The following is a 15,930-nucleotide window of genomic DNA, read 5'->3' as shown; positions in this document are numbered from 1 at the left end:
ATAGTAACGAAGAATGTGATGAGTTATCTATGACTTGAGAGTGAAAATAGCCCTTAGGATGTCATAATGACCCTAAACCATATTGACATGTCCCTACCCTCACCCACACCACCTCGTTATAACCCCCCATTGCAGCAACAGAAGACCTTACTCAAACAATTTCTCACCCTAGTCAGTATACTTCTTCTCTCTCACTCTTGGCGTCTCCCGAAATCGCCGCCACAGCCAAAACCCAAATATAGTCAACACAGTCAACGGTACAGCAAAAGCAAGATAAAGCCACCACCACCGGGAAACGACAAAGTCAGACCGAGTTGAACCAGGAGACGTATCAAAAGCGACCAAGTTCGTCCCGAACAAGCTACACACGAATGTGGCAGGGAGGTAAATCAATGTCACGGCCGCAATGATCTTCATAGACATACTGTCTTTACGTGCTTCGCGCGCTATGCTCGCGCTTTGGGTAGCTATGCGCAAATTGACCGTGCTATCATGCCCTGTAATTAGGTTATAGAGAAGCGTGATAAAGTTGTTAGTCCGTTGACGGAGGTTGAGAATACGGCGATGTCTGTCCTCGCAGAAGTCACGTAGAGCGAGGAGATCATCTCGAACACGGTCGTGGACTCTGTTTTTTATGTTTGCACCGCCGTTGTAACGCTTCGCTAGCCGACCGAGTCGTGTATGGTCCTGTAATAGATGGTCGATGTTTGATGTGTCCCGCTGGTTATTGTGTTCGAGTGTGATTAGGTTCCGAGACATTTTGTGTAGCAGTTGGACGTATTTCGAGAAGCGATCGGAGTCGGTTATCTCGAAGAGCGAGCCTTGGTGAAGCTGTGTTTCGATCCATAGGAGCCATTTGACAAGATTGTCGAGCTCGGTTGATCGCGTTGAGAGGATGTAGAATAATATCGCGGAATGTAAGGCCAGTGGATGCAGGCTTGAGTCTCCCTTGCATCTGCAGGTGCTGCTGTTCGTACAGGAACAAGGCTCGGATTGTCGGAGGCCTTCATAAAGGCCATGTACCAAATTGCGGAGGTCGCTTTTTGCCTGGAGGAACATATAAACACTGTGACCTGTCGTTATATCATGGCGGAAGTAAATAGGCTCAGGCTGATGATGCAGCACCATGTCGGTCGGGCCTCGTGAACTGATGGTTGGGGTACTATCAAGGGGACTGGTGTTGTTCGCTACATATGATAGTGACTCTGAGACATTATAGCATATTTCTGTCTTCGTGAGCCCACAATACTCACTTTCAATATTGGGGAAAGGGGTACCGACCAAGGCACGGTCGGCCTTTGATGTCAACACATCGACTGTGATAACCAGACACCAACGGCGAAGCCAAAAGAGCCACGGATTCAAGATTGATATCCCAATATTCCTCAAAGAGAGAATTGACCTCCAAGTCCCCGGGGAACGACCCCGCTTCAGGGCTCAACAGTCTGACACGGATCAACAGAAGCCAGCAAAGTCAGGAGGAAAAAGCATACATAACATGCAGAGGGCTATGTCCTTTGCTCTCAGCGGGTGCCTCTGACCGCAGTTGTTCCTCAAAATCAGGCGATTCTACAGGACGTCAGAGCGTGCATTGGCTGCATCGAGGCTAATCACTTACCGGCCTGGTCCAGGACTGCTAGTGGGCAAGATGCGCCTTGCTCGTGTGAGGCAACCGACCGACCGCAACACAGAAACAAGGCATACTTTAATGCCGAAGGATCGAGTTTGGACGACATGGCTCTCAGATGATGGCTTGTTCAGCCCATGAGGTCTGCCAGCCCCCGCCCCCACCCTGCAGTGTGATGGCCCTGCAGACCTCAACCAGGACCCAGACAGTCGGAACATGCGGTTTGTCATGTCGCGAACATGTTGAGTATAAATCTATTCAATGCCGACTACTCCATATATGAACCAGAGGAGTAACAAAATACTGTATAACGTTATCGCGGGCCCAGACGCTTGGCAAAATGAACCTCGGCGTCATGCCACAGCCTGACCCAGCTTGTCGGGAACATGATTTGAGTAGAGAGGGATAAAAGAGGGATAAAAGAGGGATAAAATTCCCGCTCGAACACGATAGGGAAACTCAAATGGTCGATCTCCCTATTGACAGAATTCATAGTTTTATACCCTTTTCACGCGGGTGTTGAACGTGCCTCCTCAAAATGCTACCGCATCAGGGGATTGAGTCTCCTGAATCATGAAGAAAATTATGAATAAACAACGGCTTTGTGCGGGTACTTTGACGTCTTATTACTATTCCTAATGGGGAAATAAAGCCTTGGCTTTAATCACAATCCTTGCACCTCCGCATCATTTAGGTCCTTCAGATATGTTAAAGGGTAACTATTACGGTTGAACGCGAGTATCCTGGTTGACAATAGTACAACATGACTCGGTTGTGTCTTATGTTCCCATAAAAGATCACTACGCTTTGTCCTCGTATTCACCGATGAGCCTGTGATGGTTCCACTCAGTCCCCGTGCACATAAAATAACTTTTTGGGACGGGATGCCAAATACGGATATCTTCTATGGATGACTCGAGACGATCCCGGTGCTCTGGACAGGATTTTCCAGACCCACGGGCAATTTAGCGTCGCTTTTATAAGCCACTTCTCCTCCAACGGATGTCCCGCGATAGGTTGAAGATATTATTTCTCATGCACGGCGCCCCAGAGGTTCCCTCGCTCTCCTTCCAAAAGCTCACAAGTCCAACGCAAGAGAGTCCCGACATCATGGGTTCCAATCACGCTTGTGTATCTATTTGGTCTAGTTGCATTATGTCGCATCATGTCTTTCTTCACTGTTTTCTGACAGGAGTGGCCCCACAACCACAGCACACAAAAGGAGCCCTCTAGGGCGAAGCTGGGGTGTTTTTTTTTTTTGGATTTCTTCACCCTTGCTCGCAACTGGAATTTCGGAACATGACGTGGTGGCATCTCGTTGTCGCGCAACCATGCCTCGCCCTCGGCGTGGTTGGAGCGGGCTATCTGCTTTCCCTGGCCGTATATCGGCTGTACCTGTCACCAATCGCTCATTTCCCAGGACCTAAGCTGGCTGCATTGACCATGTGGTACGAGTTCTACTACGATTCATATCTTGGTGGTCAATATACGTTCGAAATCGGCAAAATGCACCGAAAATATGGCCCGATTGTGAGGATCAGTCCTTATGAACTACACATTGACGACCCAGAGTACTACGACGTTTTGTACTCTCGAGACAAGCCTCGCAACAAATCAGTACACCTGACCGGCATGTTTGGAGCACCAGACTCTGCCTTCGGTTCTGTCGATCACCGTCGTCATCGCATACGCCGACAACCCATGAACCCATTCTTCTCCCAGCAACGGATCCGACACCTTGAGCCAATGCTTCGTGGAATGATGGATAAGCTGCGCAAGGGAATGAAGGCCTGGAAAGAAAGGAACACACCTCTGCATATGTATCATGCGTTCAATGCCTTCACTACAGATGTGGTTGTGGAGTATTCCATGGGCGAGTCATTCCACTATCTAGATGACCCTGAGTTCACCCCACAATGGTCTAAGACAATCCAGTCAATTGTCCAGATGGGTGTACAGCTGAAGCAATTCCGCTGGGTCATAGGTTTTTTCGAATTGCTTCCACGGTGGCTAGTTGTTAGCCTCAACCCGGACATTGGCCCGGTTATCGACCAGAAGGTAGAAAGTCTCCGGCTGGCAAACTTGATCATCGACAGTGAAAAATCCAGTGCCAACTCGACGGATAAAAAGTCCGGTCTGCCAAAAGACACATTGTTCCATGCGCTGCTGGACAGCAAGCTTCCTGCGGAGGAGAAATCAGCTAGTCGCCTAAGCCAGGAGATTTTCACGGTCATCTCCGCGGGCGGAGAAACGACTGCGAAGAATTTGACGACACTCACTTTTCATCTTTTGAATAATCCCGACAAGCTGCAGAAGCTACGCGACGAATTGAACCGCCTTGATCCTAATGGGACGGCGTCTTTGGTGGAATATGAGACAATGCCCTATTTGGTAAGTGCCAATTTATGCCATCGGTCGAGAACGGACGATTTTTAACAATAGTAGACATCGGTTATGCTCGAGGGACTAAGGTATGAATAGCTCTCTGTCGTCTTGCTATTGGAAGCAGCACGCTGCCAAGTGCATTGTTATTGACCCGTTCTATAGACTCACAAACGCTATCTCGACAAGGCTTCAGCGCAGCTCGCCAGTTGATCCTATGAAATACAAGGACTGGGTCATTCCACCTGGAGTAATATATCATCTGCGACTCTATCATTCATTACACTAACAATACAACATAGACGCCTGTTGGCATGACAAGCATATTTATGCACCATAATGAAGACATCTTCCCGGACTCGCAAAGTTTCATCCCAGAGCGCTGGATGGATCCAGATCAGCGGAAGTACCTCGAAAGGTACATGGTCGCCTTCAGCAAGGGCTCCAGACAATGCATTGGTATTCCGTACGTGATGCTCCCCTGACTGTGTGACCTGGAATACGAGCTAACATTTATTGGCCAGTCTCGCGCGGGCTGAGATTCTTTTGGCTGTGGCCACAATCTTCCGTGAATTTGAGATGGAACTGTACGAAACTACGATCGATGATGTTCGTATTGTGCGCGACATGTTCAATGGTCACCCTAGAGAGGGAAGCCAAGGTGTTCGTGTCATGATCAAAGGGTGGAATGAAAGTCCCGCGACAAGCAGAACCTCTTCATGATTCTTGCTCTCTTTTTGTTATTTTGCTGCTTTCATTAATGTACATACAATGACGACCCGACAGAGCTAACCAGACAGAATTCGCTACTTCACTATCTCCAAGCCCGGGGTATCCCCGCCTCCAAAGACATTCAAGTGCGTACTTCTGCTTGTCATGACCACAATATCTGGCTAGACTGAAGCTGAGCTGGGGGATGGACTAGGCGCAAATTTCTAGACGAGGGTCTTACCCTCGAAATATCATACCTATTCTCCAACCGCTCGATGATCATTCCAAATCTTCTAAATATAGCTGAGCACTGGCCAGGGGCGTAGTCAGGTTTGCAATCTCCTGCTTTCTCCGCTTCGTGACGGTCAGCAACGAAAGAGCGGGCGAAAGAGAGTAAAGGAGCAAAGACGAACACGGAAGGAAGAGGGAAAGGAAAAGAAAAGAAAATGAGGCGCGTTTAGCCAGACCAGTTAATCAGGAAGAATTTCGGCTGCCCAGGTGGCCTGCAATTTTCCGAATCTTCAATCTGGCCCGGGGTTCAACGAGCTCCGCTATTCCAAATACCCGCCAACGGGTCTTCCTGGGACTTCATGCGGTAGTATCTGCAAGGTCATGACATTTGGGCAGACAGTTTGCCTTACTAGCGTGGCGCTGTGACTTGTTTCATAGCTAACGAATGGGTTAGCGTGATCCACTTGAAACGTGTCTGAGATCACCGTATACTTTGAATCTATTCATTTCGACAATCTCCAACCATTTAAAGTACATCTCGAGTAATTCAAGGTTGCACGGGATAGACGGTTGGCGAAAGGCGTTTTCCTCAACCCCTTGGGCCTTTTACCGTAGAACCTGCCGAACAGACACCGAGCCCGGGACACCAGGGCGATGTGAGACAAAGTCATCATATGTGGTACCAGGACAACATGCTCCTCCATACTTCGCTGGCTTTGCTCCTGTGTAACGGATTCCATGAATCGTGATGCACCTTGTACCAGGGCTATGGGAACTCAGCTTTGGGGTCATGGATGCGATGAAAATCCCCCCTGGGCTCTTGTCTGCATATCCGCACGTCTATACACATGTTGTGCGAGTGCTCAGACACTTTCACCTCGAAAGTGAGGATATCATAGGCACAATATGCCAAATCAAGCAGAGACAACCAATCACTCTGAATGACCGTGTCCAACATAACCAAGGCTTGTGTTCCAAAAAGTTTCCAAAGGAAGGGCATATACGCAGTGATACCTATCCACGCGCTTTCCTAACCGATTCCCTGGGCCCTAATTTCCAATAGAACTGCCTTTCCTCGAGCCTGAAGTCTGTTTGGATGCGCTGATAGATAGCATTTGAACTAACTGATCGGTTCCTGAGGACTATCTCTATTGGATTAGATATAAGCAAAAGTACATATGAGACTGGGGTCTCGATCACTGACGACAATCTTCCTTCATATCATCAACATACAACAGGTATATTCTTGCTTCAAGATGCACCCGACTCTCAACTATCGGCACTCACGGCGGTCCGCTTGTGATAAATGCCGCGGGCAGAAGCTGCGTTGTGAGCGTGGCCATATTAATGGCATGTCTTGTGAACGTTGCCTCAAGGCTCAACAGCCATGTATCACCAGCATAAGCCACCCAGCACCAGTCTTCCTTCCAACAAACCATGATCAGAGCATTGTTCAAAGAGATCGGGAGAGTCAATTGTTTGGCCATAGCCCTGATCTGATATCTATGCTTCCCAATTCATCCGGCGCGAAAGGGACAAGCTTAGTTCTGCCATCATCCACGAACTCAAGGATGCCCAATACGCTACAGTCAAACTGCTGCGACGATCAGATTTTACTGTCATATGTTTCCGGAGTAAACGCCTTTCCGTCGCCCGGCGATCTAGCCTTGAGCATACCGCTAGATCAAAGGGGCTTTCCAATTCCCTTCGAATCGTGGGGTCATCAGCAGCCTTGCTGGTCTAAGGAGAATTATAACGTGGTGTGTCGATATGTTGAGTATGTTATTGATCGGTCAGCTACTAACTTCAGAATAATACAGCCTCCTCCTGAAACTGCCTTGCCAGAGCTCACACATCATTGTAGTGACGAATCTCTTTACTCCCCGATTCTTGGTACTAATATCTCAATGGATGCCGGAAACGAAAGCATATCAACTAGCCAGCAACCCATATATCCCGGAACAGAACCATTCCTTGGAACAGAAGATGTCCCTGAATCCTTTTGGGGCCACCTTGAGAACCTCCCAAACCCGGCCGAACGTCTTCCTAGAGTGCCCGCCCAAGAAATGCCCACATCTTTCCGAAATATGCGGAAGGAGATTTTGAAGTTGAAGATCGAGCTTCTCGAGGACCTAGAGATGCTGGAAACGGACGCCGTGGCGCTGGCATCCGAATCCCTTCTGAATGACCTATTCAATCCATCCGTCGCGCGGCTCGATCTTCCAACCTATCGCATGCTCAACCATTCGTACCGATTCTTTGAAATAATTCAGTCTCTGCACAGAGTACCTAAGACGTCCAACTTGACTCCTGCTAAGTTACCAACGCAGAGTCACTCTCAGGGACTTGCAAATTCAAGTTTACTATTTCAAGACGTCAGCGACACCAACTTGGATGAATGTGCGACTACAATATCATCCCATGATTCCAGTTACCAAACAGCGATGACATCTTCCCCGGATCGGACTGTGGTCACCCCAAGTCCGATACACGATATTGCAGTGTGGCTGAGCGTGTTAGAAGCACATTGCTATCTGGTTCGCCTTTACCGTGCTATATTCACGCGTTTGTATCAGCTCTTCCTCATCATCGCTCCTGTCGACGCGCAAATGTATTTGCTATTACCCAAACTCCAACTTGGACAATTTCACACGGATGGCAATCTCGCTGTTCAAGTCCAAGTTCTCGTTGATCTCTGCTCTAGCATGATGGGTCAGATCCACGAGGTTCTCGGGTTGCCATCAAGCTATGATCAGACCCAGGAAGAGAGAGAGATTCGCTTACCTGCAGCAGTTGGGGAAGGCAACTGGTCAACCGCCATCCGAGATCTTGTCTTGGCGCAGGAGCAAGATCCGTATGAGATGTCTTTGGTGGATCTAATGAGATGCTTACGGCAACTTGCTCGGGATCCTGCTTTTCATTGATTGTAGGGTAGCTGGAGCTCGCCTACATATTTATTTACTATTTCCTATGTTTGCATGAATTATTCTTGATATTGACCAGTTTAATAACGGATTTCTTCATATAACGGGTCGACATTTATGCTACATTGGGGACATTGGGACACAAACTTATAGAGATAGTGCGCAAATCTCAGCTACGTGTATAGTCGAAGAGAAAGTGTCAAGTAGGATGCTGATGAATCTCCCTGCATTGAGGCCTCTGTCACTTCTTAGCGCTCCCTCTCTATTTCGGTGCTCAATTATTGTCACTGAGGAGAGGTGAGCAAGTTGCAGGACACATGATGCTACTGGATGGAAAGTCATGGTTCAACTTCAAGTATGAGACATAGATCGCCCACTCCCTGTCATGTAACAGTCCGTTCAGCATGTACTGTACATCATCATTCTGTTCGGTCAAGAAATCAGTAAGTGCGGCTAAAATCGGCACGCAAATCCCCTCCCATTCTAACAACTTGTGTTTGACCATCAGTACGCCTTTTTTTATACCAACGCTCCTCCCTGCTACGCAGATTTCTGCTGTCTCTCTGTATTTGTTTCTGGAAATTCAGCTTCGGGTTCGGTACGGTCCGTGGCTAACGTTCCGGGATTGGTGGGTTTAAGGTATGTAGAAACATTCCAGTTGCGACTGATCAAACATAGCTGTGTCCAGAATGTATGAATATTTCATAGCAGCTGCGGGGTCGCTCAGAGGTGCCTTTTCCCCTTCACCTCATTGCTTTAGATTGCATAGCCCTTCCCTAGTATGCCTCCCTCTTCCATGAGACTTTCTCCGACCGTTGTTAGTATTAGAAACCATGCTAGAAACCATGGGTGGTAGATTTAGCCGAGTATGCACGACTACTAACAGTCCATTACACCGATTAATATAATAATTCAAAAGCCAGTGATGGGCAGCGAGCTTTGTCGATGACCCGATAGGCTAGGCTATGAGGGCTTCGCGGAAAGAATTGCTGATTGGTCCATTTGCGGCGTCTGCATTTCCCAGGCAATAGCACGAGTCATACACTGCCAATGCAATGACCTCGAGTTGCATCAATCCTATCGCCACTCCTAAGCTTTCGGTCATGGTTCAGACCGTTCTAGGACGTTCCGAACATGGTCCACAGTAGATCCACAAGTATTTCCTCCAACACCCCAGTGGTCTCAGAACTCTAGTATTTGCAGTGGACAAATGTCCACCGAACTTAAAGTCAATGGGCAATGTGGAATACGAGAGCAACGAAGTATAACGCATCTATGTTGATGTTTTCGATCACTGTCATGACATCACGAGGCAGTAAAGTACTCATAAAATCACCTTACTAATGTAGGTTTGACATATCTAAACCCTGCTAATCCCATCTTATACTGTCCTATATTTATGCCAGTGACTAGCACGCGTTTGAGTCTAACCTAAATTTACCAAACATTGCCCCTTGGTTCCAGCAATTATGGTTCGAAATCTCACCCCAGTTGGCGTCGGGCCTGGTGATACCGACGCTCCAAGAAAATGGCCCAAAAACCCCGAAGACGCTGTTATCAATGACATGGACTCTGGTGCACTCGTCAATGAATTGGCGAAACTTGCAATTCTGCCTGGGAAACTTGACTTGACTCCCGACGAACAGGAAGCCTGCAAGAAAAACCCCGACAGTCTAATTTGGACCCTCCGTGGAAAGGAGCCGCTTCCTAGGATTGAGAAGGGAACATATCGGGGGACTCAGCTCGCGCTCACTAAGCTCTACGATCTTATAGAACAGCGGTACTTACACCAACCCTTTTTCTAAATCATTTTTTCCCTTTTCCTCCTTCAAGTTGGCTAATATGCTAGACAGATATGTGTCCTTCATGGATGTAGCCCAGGTCCAACCTTTGATTCCGTCGACTCTGGCCCTGGAAGATAAACGTGACTTCTTTCAATTCACAAAGAGTGAAACCGACGGCTTTCCACCCCATCTTAATCTTAGCCTAAACAAGAAATGGGTAAAAGCTGGGAACGAGCCAGACCAGGACGAGGAATCAACCCTCTCTCAAACTCATATTTTTGATTTTGGACGCCTGATTCAGTTATTCTTGGTCATGAAAGGTATTCTGCCAAGGTTGATTTATGGTGGTGTAGGCACACCCGACGCAGGGAAGACGCTCGCAAACGTGGAGGAATATAATAAGCAGCAACGCGAGAAGTCTGGACACAACGATATATTCAATCGTCCCAACGTGGGCGATTTGAAAGATTGGTACAGCGATTCCCGATTTGCACAACAACATTTTACAGGGACGAATCCTACAACAATTGAGCGGGCTTCAAATGATTGGATAGATCACTTTATCCAAGCCGCAAAGACATCCGATGATGCAGTGGCTAAGAATACCATCACTGATCTCAGTACCAGCTGCCGAGAGTCCTTTTACATGCAGGATTACAGCTACTTTCGCAAGGCTGCTGGTATGGAATCGGCTGCCGACATAAAATGTGAGGACGAAAACAACAAAGGAAGCTATCGGTATGGTTGCGCGTCGGTGTGCCTATTCTTTCTCAATGAAAAAGGCCAGCTTTACCCACTAGCTATTGTCACGGATTGGCGGGGCAGTCTTGAGACTTCCGTGACAATCTACAACCGGGAATTGTTCAAGCGGACAGATATCCGGTCAGGAAGCGAAAAGCATGACCCAAAGGTGACCGTAACCGACGAGGTTAATGACTGGCCTTGGAGATATGGTAAATCTCCCGCACCAAATACGTTCCCTACGTTGTGCGCTGACTCTTCGGTCTCGGTATAGCCAAGACATGTGTGCAAGTTAGTGACTGGCTTCGGCATGAAGTCACTGCACATCTTACACGTACTCATTTGGTTGAAGAGTCCATCATCGTCGCCGCCAACCGACAACTTGAACCCGAGCACGCTGTGTTTCGGCTACTTCGTCCGCACTGGCAGAAAACCCTGGCACTAAATGGGGCTGCCCGGAGCACTCTCGTTCCCTCTGTCATTCTCCCGATAATAGGGTTTCAGCAAGACGAAACCCTTGAGTTTATGCAGAACGAATACAGGAACTTTGACTTCGAGGGAAGCTACGTACCAACAGATCTCGGCGCACGGGGGTTTCCTCCAGAGCAACTCGATACCCCAAAGTTTCACAACTACACCTACGCTAGATGCATCAACAGCATGTGGAAGAAGATCAGGGACTATGTGGAAGGCATGCTTTCTCTGGCTTACCCAGGGCCCGATGCTGATAAGCAAGTCAAGGGTGACACATCTATTCAGAATTGGTCGAAAGAGATGCAGTCTCCCGACGGTGCCGATTTGCAACACTTCCCGGCCATCGGCACATTCACAGAGCTGGTCGACTGCGTGACGATGTGTATTCACCTCGCATCTCCCCAGCACACGGCTGTGAATTACCTACAAGACTACTACCAGGATTTTGTGATCAATAAGCCTTCCTGTCTTTTCGCTGAGCCTCCAACCTCTCTGGAAAGCCTGCTCAGATACACCGAGGATGACCTTGTCAAAGCGCTGCCTATAAATCATACTCATGAATGGCTTCTTGCTTCGCATGTTCCATACATCCTCAACTTCAAACCGAACCAGGAAAACGAAACGCTGATCGCGTACGCTCTTTCGCAGTGGGACATTTGTCGTAAAAAGCCCAATCCTTCGGATGTGGAAAAGAAAACCACAGCTATGCTCTACAAATTTTATCAGGCGCTTCAAGGTAGCGATGAAGAATTCGACCAGTACGCACGCGCGAAAGACGATTTCGATGACATCCCGTACAACGTGTTGAAAACAGATTGGAATGCGGTGTCGATTTTGATCTAGGCATGTCAGTATGAATATTACGGCTATAGTCTGGTTGCACCAGTGCATATACATTCGTCATCATGCATCCGAGATCGAAATTGAAGAGAGATAGGTTGGCTAGGAAAAAGGCCATAAAAAAGTACATGCACAATTGATTTAATGGACTTCCATAGTTATAAATTGCCTGGATTAATTTGAGTTTGCAATTCGAAGTTGTTTTCATCCCGTTGGTTGCCATATGCTGCGCGAAATACGGTTGTCAAATGGTTCGTTGTCAACGAGCTCTGCGTAAAGAAATTGAGGAGCAAGGACTAAATTATGAAGCAATACGATTGTGGCAGGGGGTAAATCAAGCACGGGAAAGGAATCTGGCTTCAAGACACCAAACTTCCATAGTTCTCTATACAAACCTGTTAAACGCCACTGAGGAGCAGAAGTGCATCCGGATGGCGGTTAGATTTCCTAATTGGGGTTTCCGGCCACGCCGCCGAATTTAGGTATGAAATGAAGCTTATATATGCACATTTATAGTCTAAGAGCTGTAAATGGTACTGCTTCCGACCTCGCTTGCTAGGACCATTCATATCTTTGGTGAACCTCACCGGTCTATGACCTACGCTCCAGGATTGAGATTTCCCCGCGGGGCCCTGCTCGAAGCTGCTCCGCATCCAAGTCAACTCTACGGAGTACCGGTAACCTACTTTACTGGGATCGGCCGCTGTTGCGGAGAGTTACCAAATCTGGCTGTCAATCGTTTGCGGCAACCGGATTCTACACCGAAATATTTCAGAAAGAGGCTATATAAGTTCAAGGTAGAGTCAAGATGTCAGGGTTGCTAAGCTGTGCGAATTGATCAATCATAACAAGGTGCTCAAGACTCTCAAAATGAACAGACTTGTTTCACCGAAGTGTCTCAAATGTCCTACCTTTCGCGCCGGTAAATGCACGGGGAAAACAGCCAAGCGACTTGTCGCAACTGACGCACCATTCACTCGCAAGGACAAACAGGAGGGCGATATTTCCTCAGTATTCTCAACTTTCTCTGGTAGGAAGAGCGCGCCACTGCCCGATCGATTTCGTGACCTGAAGCGAAGCTTGACTGTGGGATTCGAAGAGGAGATTCAGAAGTCTTGGGACGATCTAGTTGAGAGTCTGAAAGTCCGGACTGAAGAAGTCGCTACCAAGCGAGAGGCTGTACGTTCGTCACATATTCCTGATTGAAAACTACATACTAATAAAGTCAGATCATTCCTCAACTAAACTTTTCCGATATTCAAGCGGGTAATGTAGCTCCGGCCGATATTGAAGCCATTCGACGCACCGGTGTTGCCGTCATCAGAGGAGTTGTGCCAAAAGGCGTCGCTGAAGACCTCCTCTCCGATGTTCGTCAATATTTTGATGGGCATGCTTTCAAAGGCTTCCCTTCTGAAACGGAGAAGAAGGTAATATGTTTTTGTCAGTTCTTTCTGAACTCATAGTGACTTGATTCAGGTTATTTACGAATCCTACTGGAGTCCTTCACAAGTCAAGGCGAGATCGCACCCAAATATGCTCGCCACGCAGTCGTGGATGAATCAACTCTATCGTGCCGACGCAGACCAGAAGAGTAAGACACTCTGCAATGAGAACACGTACCGGACTTCACTGACGGAACTAGTTGATCTCTCGGTCCCGCTCACCTATTGTGACCGTGTCCAAATCCGTCCACCTGGTGATAAACACTTTGGGCTTCCACCTCACGTTGATGGTGGAGGTGTTGAGAGATGGGAAGACAACTCTTACAACCATGTCTACCGCAAGATCTTCCAAGGAAAGGTATGTGTATGCCATATTACTTTGCGAGTATAGTCAACTAATATCAAGACAGTGGCGGGAGTATAACCCATGGGATCTGACTGGCCGTCTTGACGCCAACATGAACATGTATGAAGCACCAGGAGGTTGCTCTGTCTTCCGAGCCTTCCAGAGCTGGCTCGGACTGTCTCGCCATGGACCCCAGGAAGGTAAGTCGCTGTTACATATAAGGCTAGCCCAATGCTAATTGCTCGTAATGCCAGGTACTCTTGTGGTCCATCCCATCCTGCAGCCCAGCACTGCCTACTGGATGCTTCGACCCTTCTTCAAACCTACTCGCAAGGGTTCCTTGGATGGATGGAAGTTTTCCCTTGATGATGAAGAGGGCGAAATTTATCTGCATGGTGCCAACCCGGGAACTGCCCAAGAGCATACCCCTGACCACCATCCCCATCTCAACCTCAGCGAAACTATGATCCCGTACCCTACTGTTGAGCCAGGTGACACCGGTATGACTATTGCTGATTGAATATAGCGAGCCATGCTAACTTTCTTTTATAGTCTTCTGGAGTGCCGATACAATTCACGGTACGGAGACTGTGAACACAGGAAAGAACGATGCTTGTGTGTTCTATATTCCATCCGTCCCGCTGACCCCTAGCAACGCGGTATGATTATGATCCAAATCAAGCGTATACAAAATTGGCGCTAACATCACATAGCAATATGTCGCTCAGCAACGCGATGCTTTCTTGAAGGGTGTTCCCCCACCAGACTTCCCCGGTGGTCTTGGCGAGTCCCAGTTCTCTGACAGAGCACAGGTTGGAGACATCCAGTCTGAAGCTGGCAGAGTAGCTATGGGTCTGGATCCTATCAAAGCCAACGGGAAGAACGACGAGCTCGTGCAAGAGATCAACAAACTTTTGGGCCACTAAGCGGCTGTAAATTTGGATTATGGGCGTATGCAGCACAAATGTATTTCTTTTCAATCAGTTGTGGCACCAAGTTAAATTGATTCAATGAATCACAGTTAGTATTTTCAGGCCATGCATCTATCTTGCCAGGGTCCTCTTGATAACGATGGTTCTTTGCTATGTTGTTTCTAAATAGGGCCACCAACGGACCAACGACATACTGTATTATCACGGACCGCCCATTTAACAACAATCAGTCCTAGAGGACACGTAGACTGACTTATAGCTGATTATACATCTGGACAGAAATTGATTTGGTGAAAACCGAAACACCAAGTTGCCCTGCATAGTTCCGACACCGAGTCCGAGTCCAATTTGAATTCGGATGTCATGTGCGCAGCATTTAATTTACCAGGCCAAACGCTCTTAAAAGGATCGTTTCTGTCTAACAAGCAAAGCTATTTATCCAACACAGTAGAACATACCCTCGCAGCATTTGTTCAGAACTTGGAACTTGATACGAAATTATGTCTGCCCTTGAGTCTAAGAATCTTCCCGACATCACCGGAACTTGGATACTGGTAAGATCTCTGGAGTACTTAAATGTTAAAAGAACATGCATTGACTATCATATTTAGAACCGGAAGTACTCAACTGATCCAGAGGATGTCTTTGCTTTGGTAAGTTCCACCGTATAAGGGATCTGGCCGCTGAGCGCTCACAAGAAAATAGCAAGGCGTCCCTTGGATTGTTCGCAAGGCCTTGAAACATGCCCGATTGTCATTACAACTCTGGCAAACCAAGTCCAATGCAAGCTCAGGAGGAGAAACAGATGGCAGCCCAGGACTGACTGACGCCAGCGAGCCAGTTACAAGGCTTCGCTTGAAACAGGTCGTGAGCCCCGGGAATTTCGACAGCGAAGGAACGTATCCTGTTGATGGGACCCCACAGGAGCTTTCGCTGCCGATTTTCGGAGACCTGACGATGCGCTTGCAGTTTATCAACACTTCTGGGATATTGGAGGACGTCATCCGTGAAAAGTTGGAGAAGTTCAGTATCAACAAAGAAGTGATTCAGGAACTAGCAAAGAATTCCACGAAGGGTTGGGATGCTGAGGTGATTTGGGGGTTTGAGGAGATTGAGGGGAGCAAGTATCTTACCAGGAACATCAGCACCACTAAGGGCAATGACAAGGTCATTGCTAGGATGGTCTATCACTTGGAGAATTAGACTTGACTGTATGAAGCTTGGTTGCTATTGGAAATAGGTAGCCGCATAGACTAGATCATGGAACGCGAAGAGAAGTTTCTTGCCCGGAAAATAATCTCAATTTCTCGGTGTTTGGTGATTTTTCATCGCTGAGCCTTCTAAAATAACTCTGTCGAATCTTCTCTTGAATCTGAAGCATAACGGCTGAGGGTTGGTTGACGGTCAGAACCTCTGATGCTGGGGCTTGACATTAGATATGTGCATGTAGAATAGTCAAAGAGCCCTCAGATATTTAGATTCCTAACTCCGCTACT

General features: G+C 47.7%; 5 protein-coding genes across 5 annotated transcripts; 4 read left to right on the top strand and 1 right to left on the bottom strand.

Moving 5' to 3' along the window:
• Nucleotides 1–168: 168 nt before the first annotated feature.
• PENARI_c010G08513 (uncharacterized protein) lies at nucleotides 169–1,736 on the bottom strand (the record flags this gene model as incomplete). Its single annotated transcript, XM_022632332.1, has 3 exons — nucleotides 169–1,174; nucleotides 1,494–1,569; nucleotides 1,619–1,736. 3 exons carry the CDS (start codon nucleotides 1,734–1,736, stop codon nucleotides 169–171), a joined length of 1,200 nt encoding a protein of 399 aa, XP_022487844.1.
• Nucleotides 1,737–2,926: 1,190 nt separating this feature from the next.
• PENARI_c010G01959 (cytochrome P450) lies at nucleotides 2,927–7,875 on the top strand (the record flags this gene model as incomplete). The annotated part of the gene is made up of 7 exons (XM_022632145.1): nucleotides 2,927–4,018; nucleotides 4,073–4,098; nucleotides 4,175–4,259; nucleotides 4,312–4,475; nucleotides 4,534–4,672; nucleotides 4,810–4,866; nucleotides 6,772–7,875. 7 exons carry the CDS (start codon nucleotides 2,927–2,929, stop codon nucleotides 7,873–7,875), a joined length of 2,667 nt encoding a protein of 888 aa, XP_022487800.1.
• A 1,469-nt stretch (nucleotides 7,876–9,344) lies between these two features.
• Nucleotides 9,345–11,717, top strand: PENARI_c010G04884 (putative lipoxygenase; the record flags this gene model as incomplete). Its single annotated transcript, XM_022632234.1, has 3 exons — nucleotides 9,345–9,655; nucleotides 9,729–10,612; nucleotides 10,675–11,717. The coding sequence occupies 3 exons, from the start codon at nucleotides 9,345–9,347 to the stop codon at nucleotides 11,715–11,717; spliced, it is 2,238 nt and encodes a 745-aa protein (XP_022487726.1).
• An 867-nt stretch (nucleotides 11,718–12,584) lies between these two features.
• PENARI_c010G12031 (DUF1479 domain-containing protein) lies at nucleotides 12,585–14,428 on the top strand (the record flags this gene model as incomplete). Its single annotated transcript, XM_022632443.1, has 8 exons — nucleotides 12,585–12,893; nucleotides 12,944–13,141; nucleotides 13,191–13,305; nucleotides 13,357–13,514; nucleotides 13,567–13,702; nucleotides 13,757–14,002; nucleotides 14,055–14,161; nucleotides 14,216–14,428. 8 exons carry the CDS (start codon nucleotides 12,585–12,587, stop codon nucleotides 14,426–14,428), a joined length of 1,482 nt encoding a protein of 493 aa, XP_022487805.1.
• Nucleotides 14,429–14,934: 506 nt separating this feature from the next.
• On the top strand, nucleotides 14,935–15,637 carry PENARI_c010G00675 (uncharacterized protein; the record flags this gene model as incomplete). The annotated part of the gene is made up of 3 exons (XM_022632109.1): nucleotides 14,935–14,988; nucleotides 15,046–15,087; nucleotides 15,140–15,637. The coding sequence occupies 3 exons, from the start codon at nucleotides 14,935–14,937 to the stop codon at nucleotides 15,635–15,637; spliced, it is 594 nt and encodes a 197-aa protein (XP_022487760.1).
• Nucleotides 15,638–15,930: the final 293 nt, after the last annotated feature.

This window comes from Penicillium arizonense (assembly GCF_001773325.1).
Source record: "Penicillium arizonense strain CBS 141311 chromosome Unknown PENARI_contig010, whole genome shotgun sequence".
Taxonomy (NCBI): Eukaryota; Fungi; Ascomycota; class Eurotiomycetes; order Eurotiales; family Aspergillaceae; genus Penicillium; species Penicillium arizonense.
The sequence above is the reverse complement of the archived record's forward strand: the minus strand, read 5'-3'. Positions and strand labels throughout refer to the sequence as shown.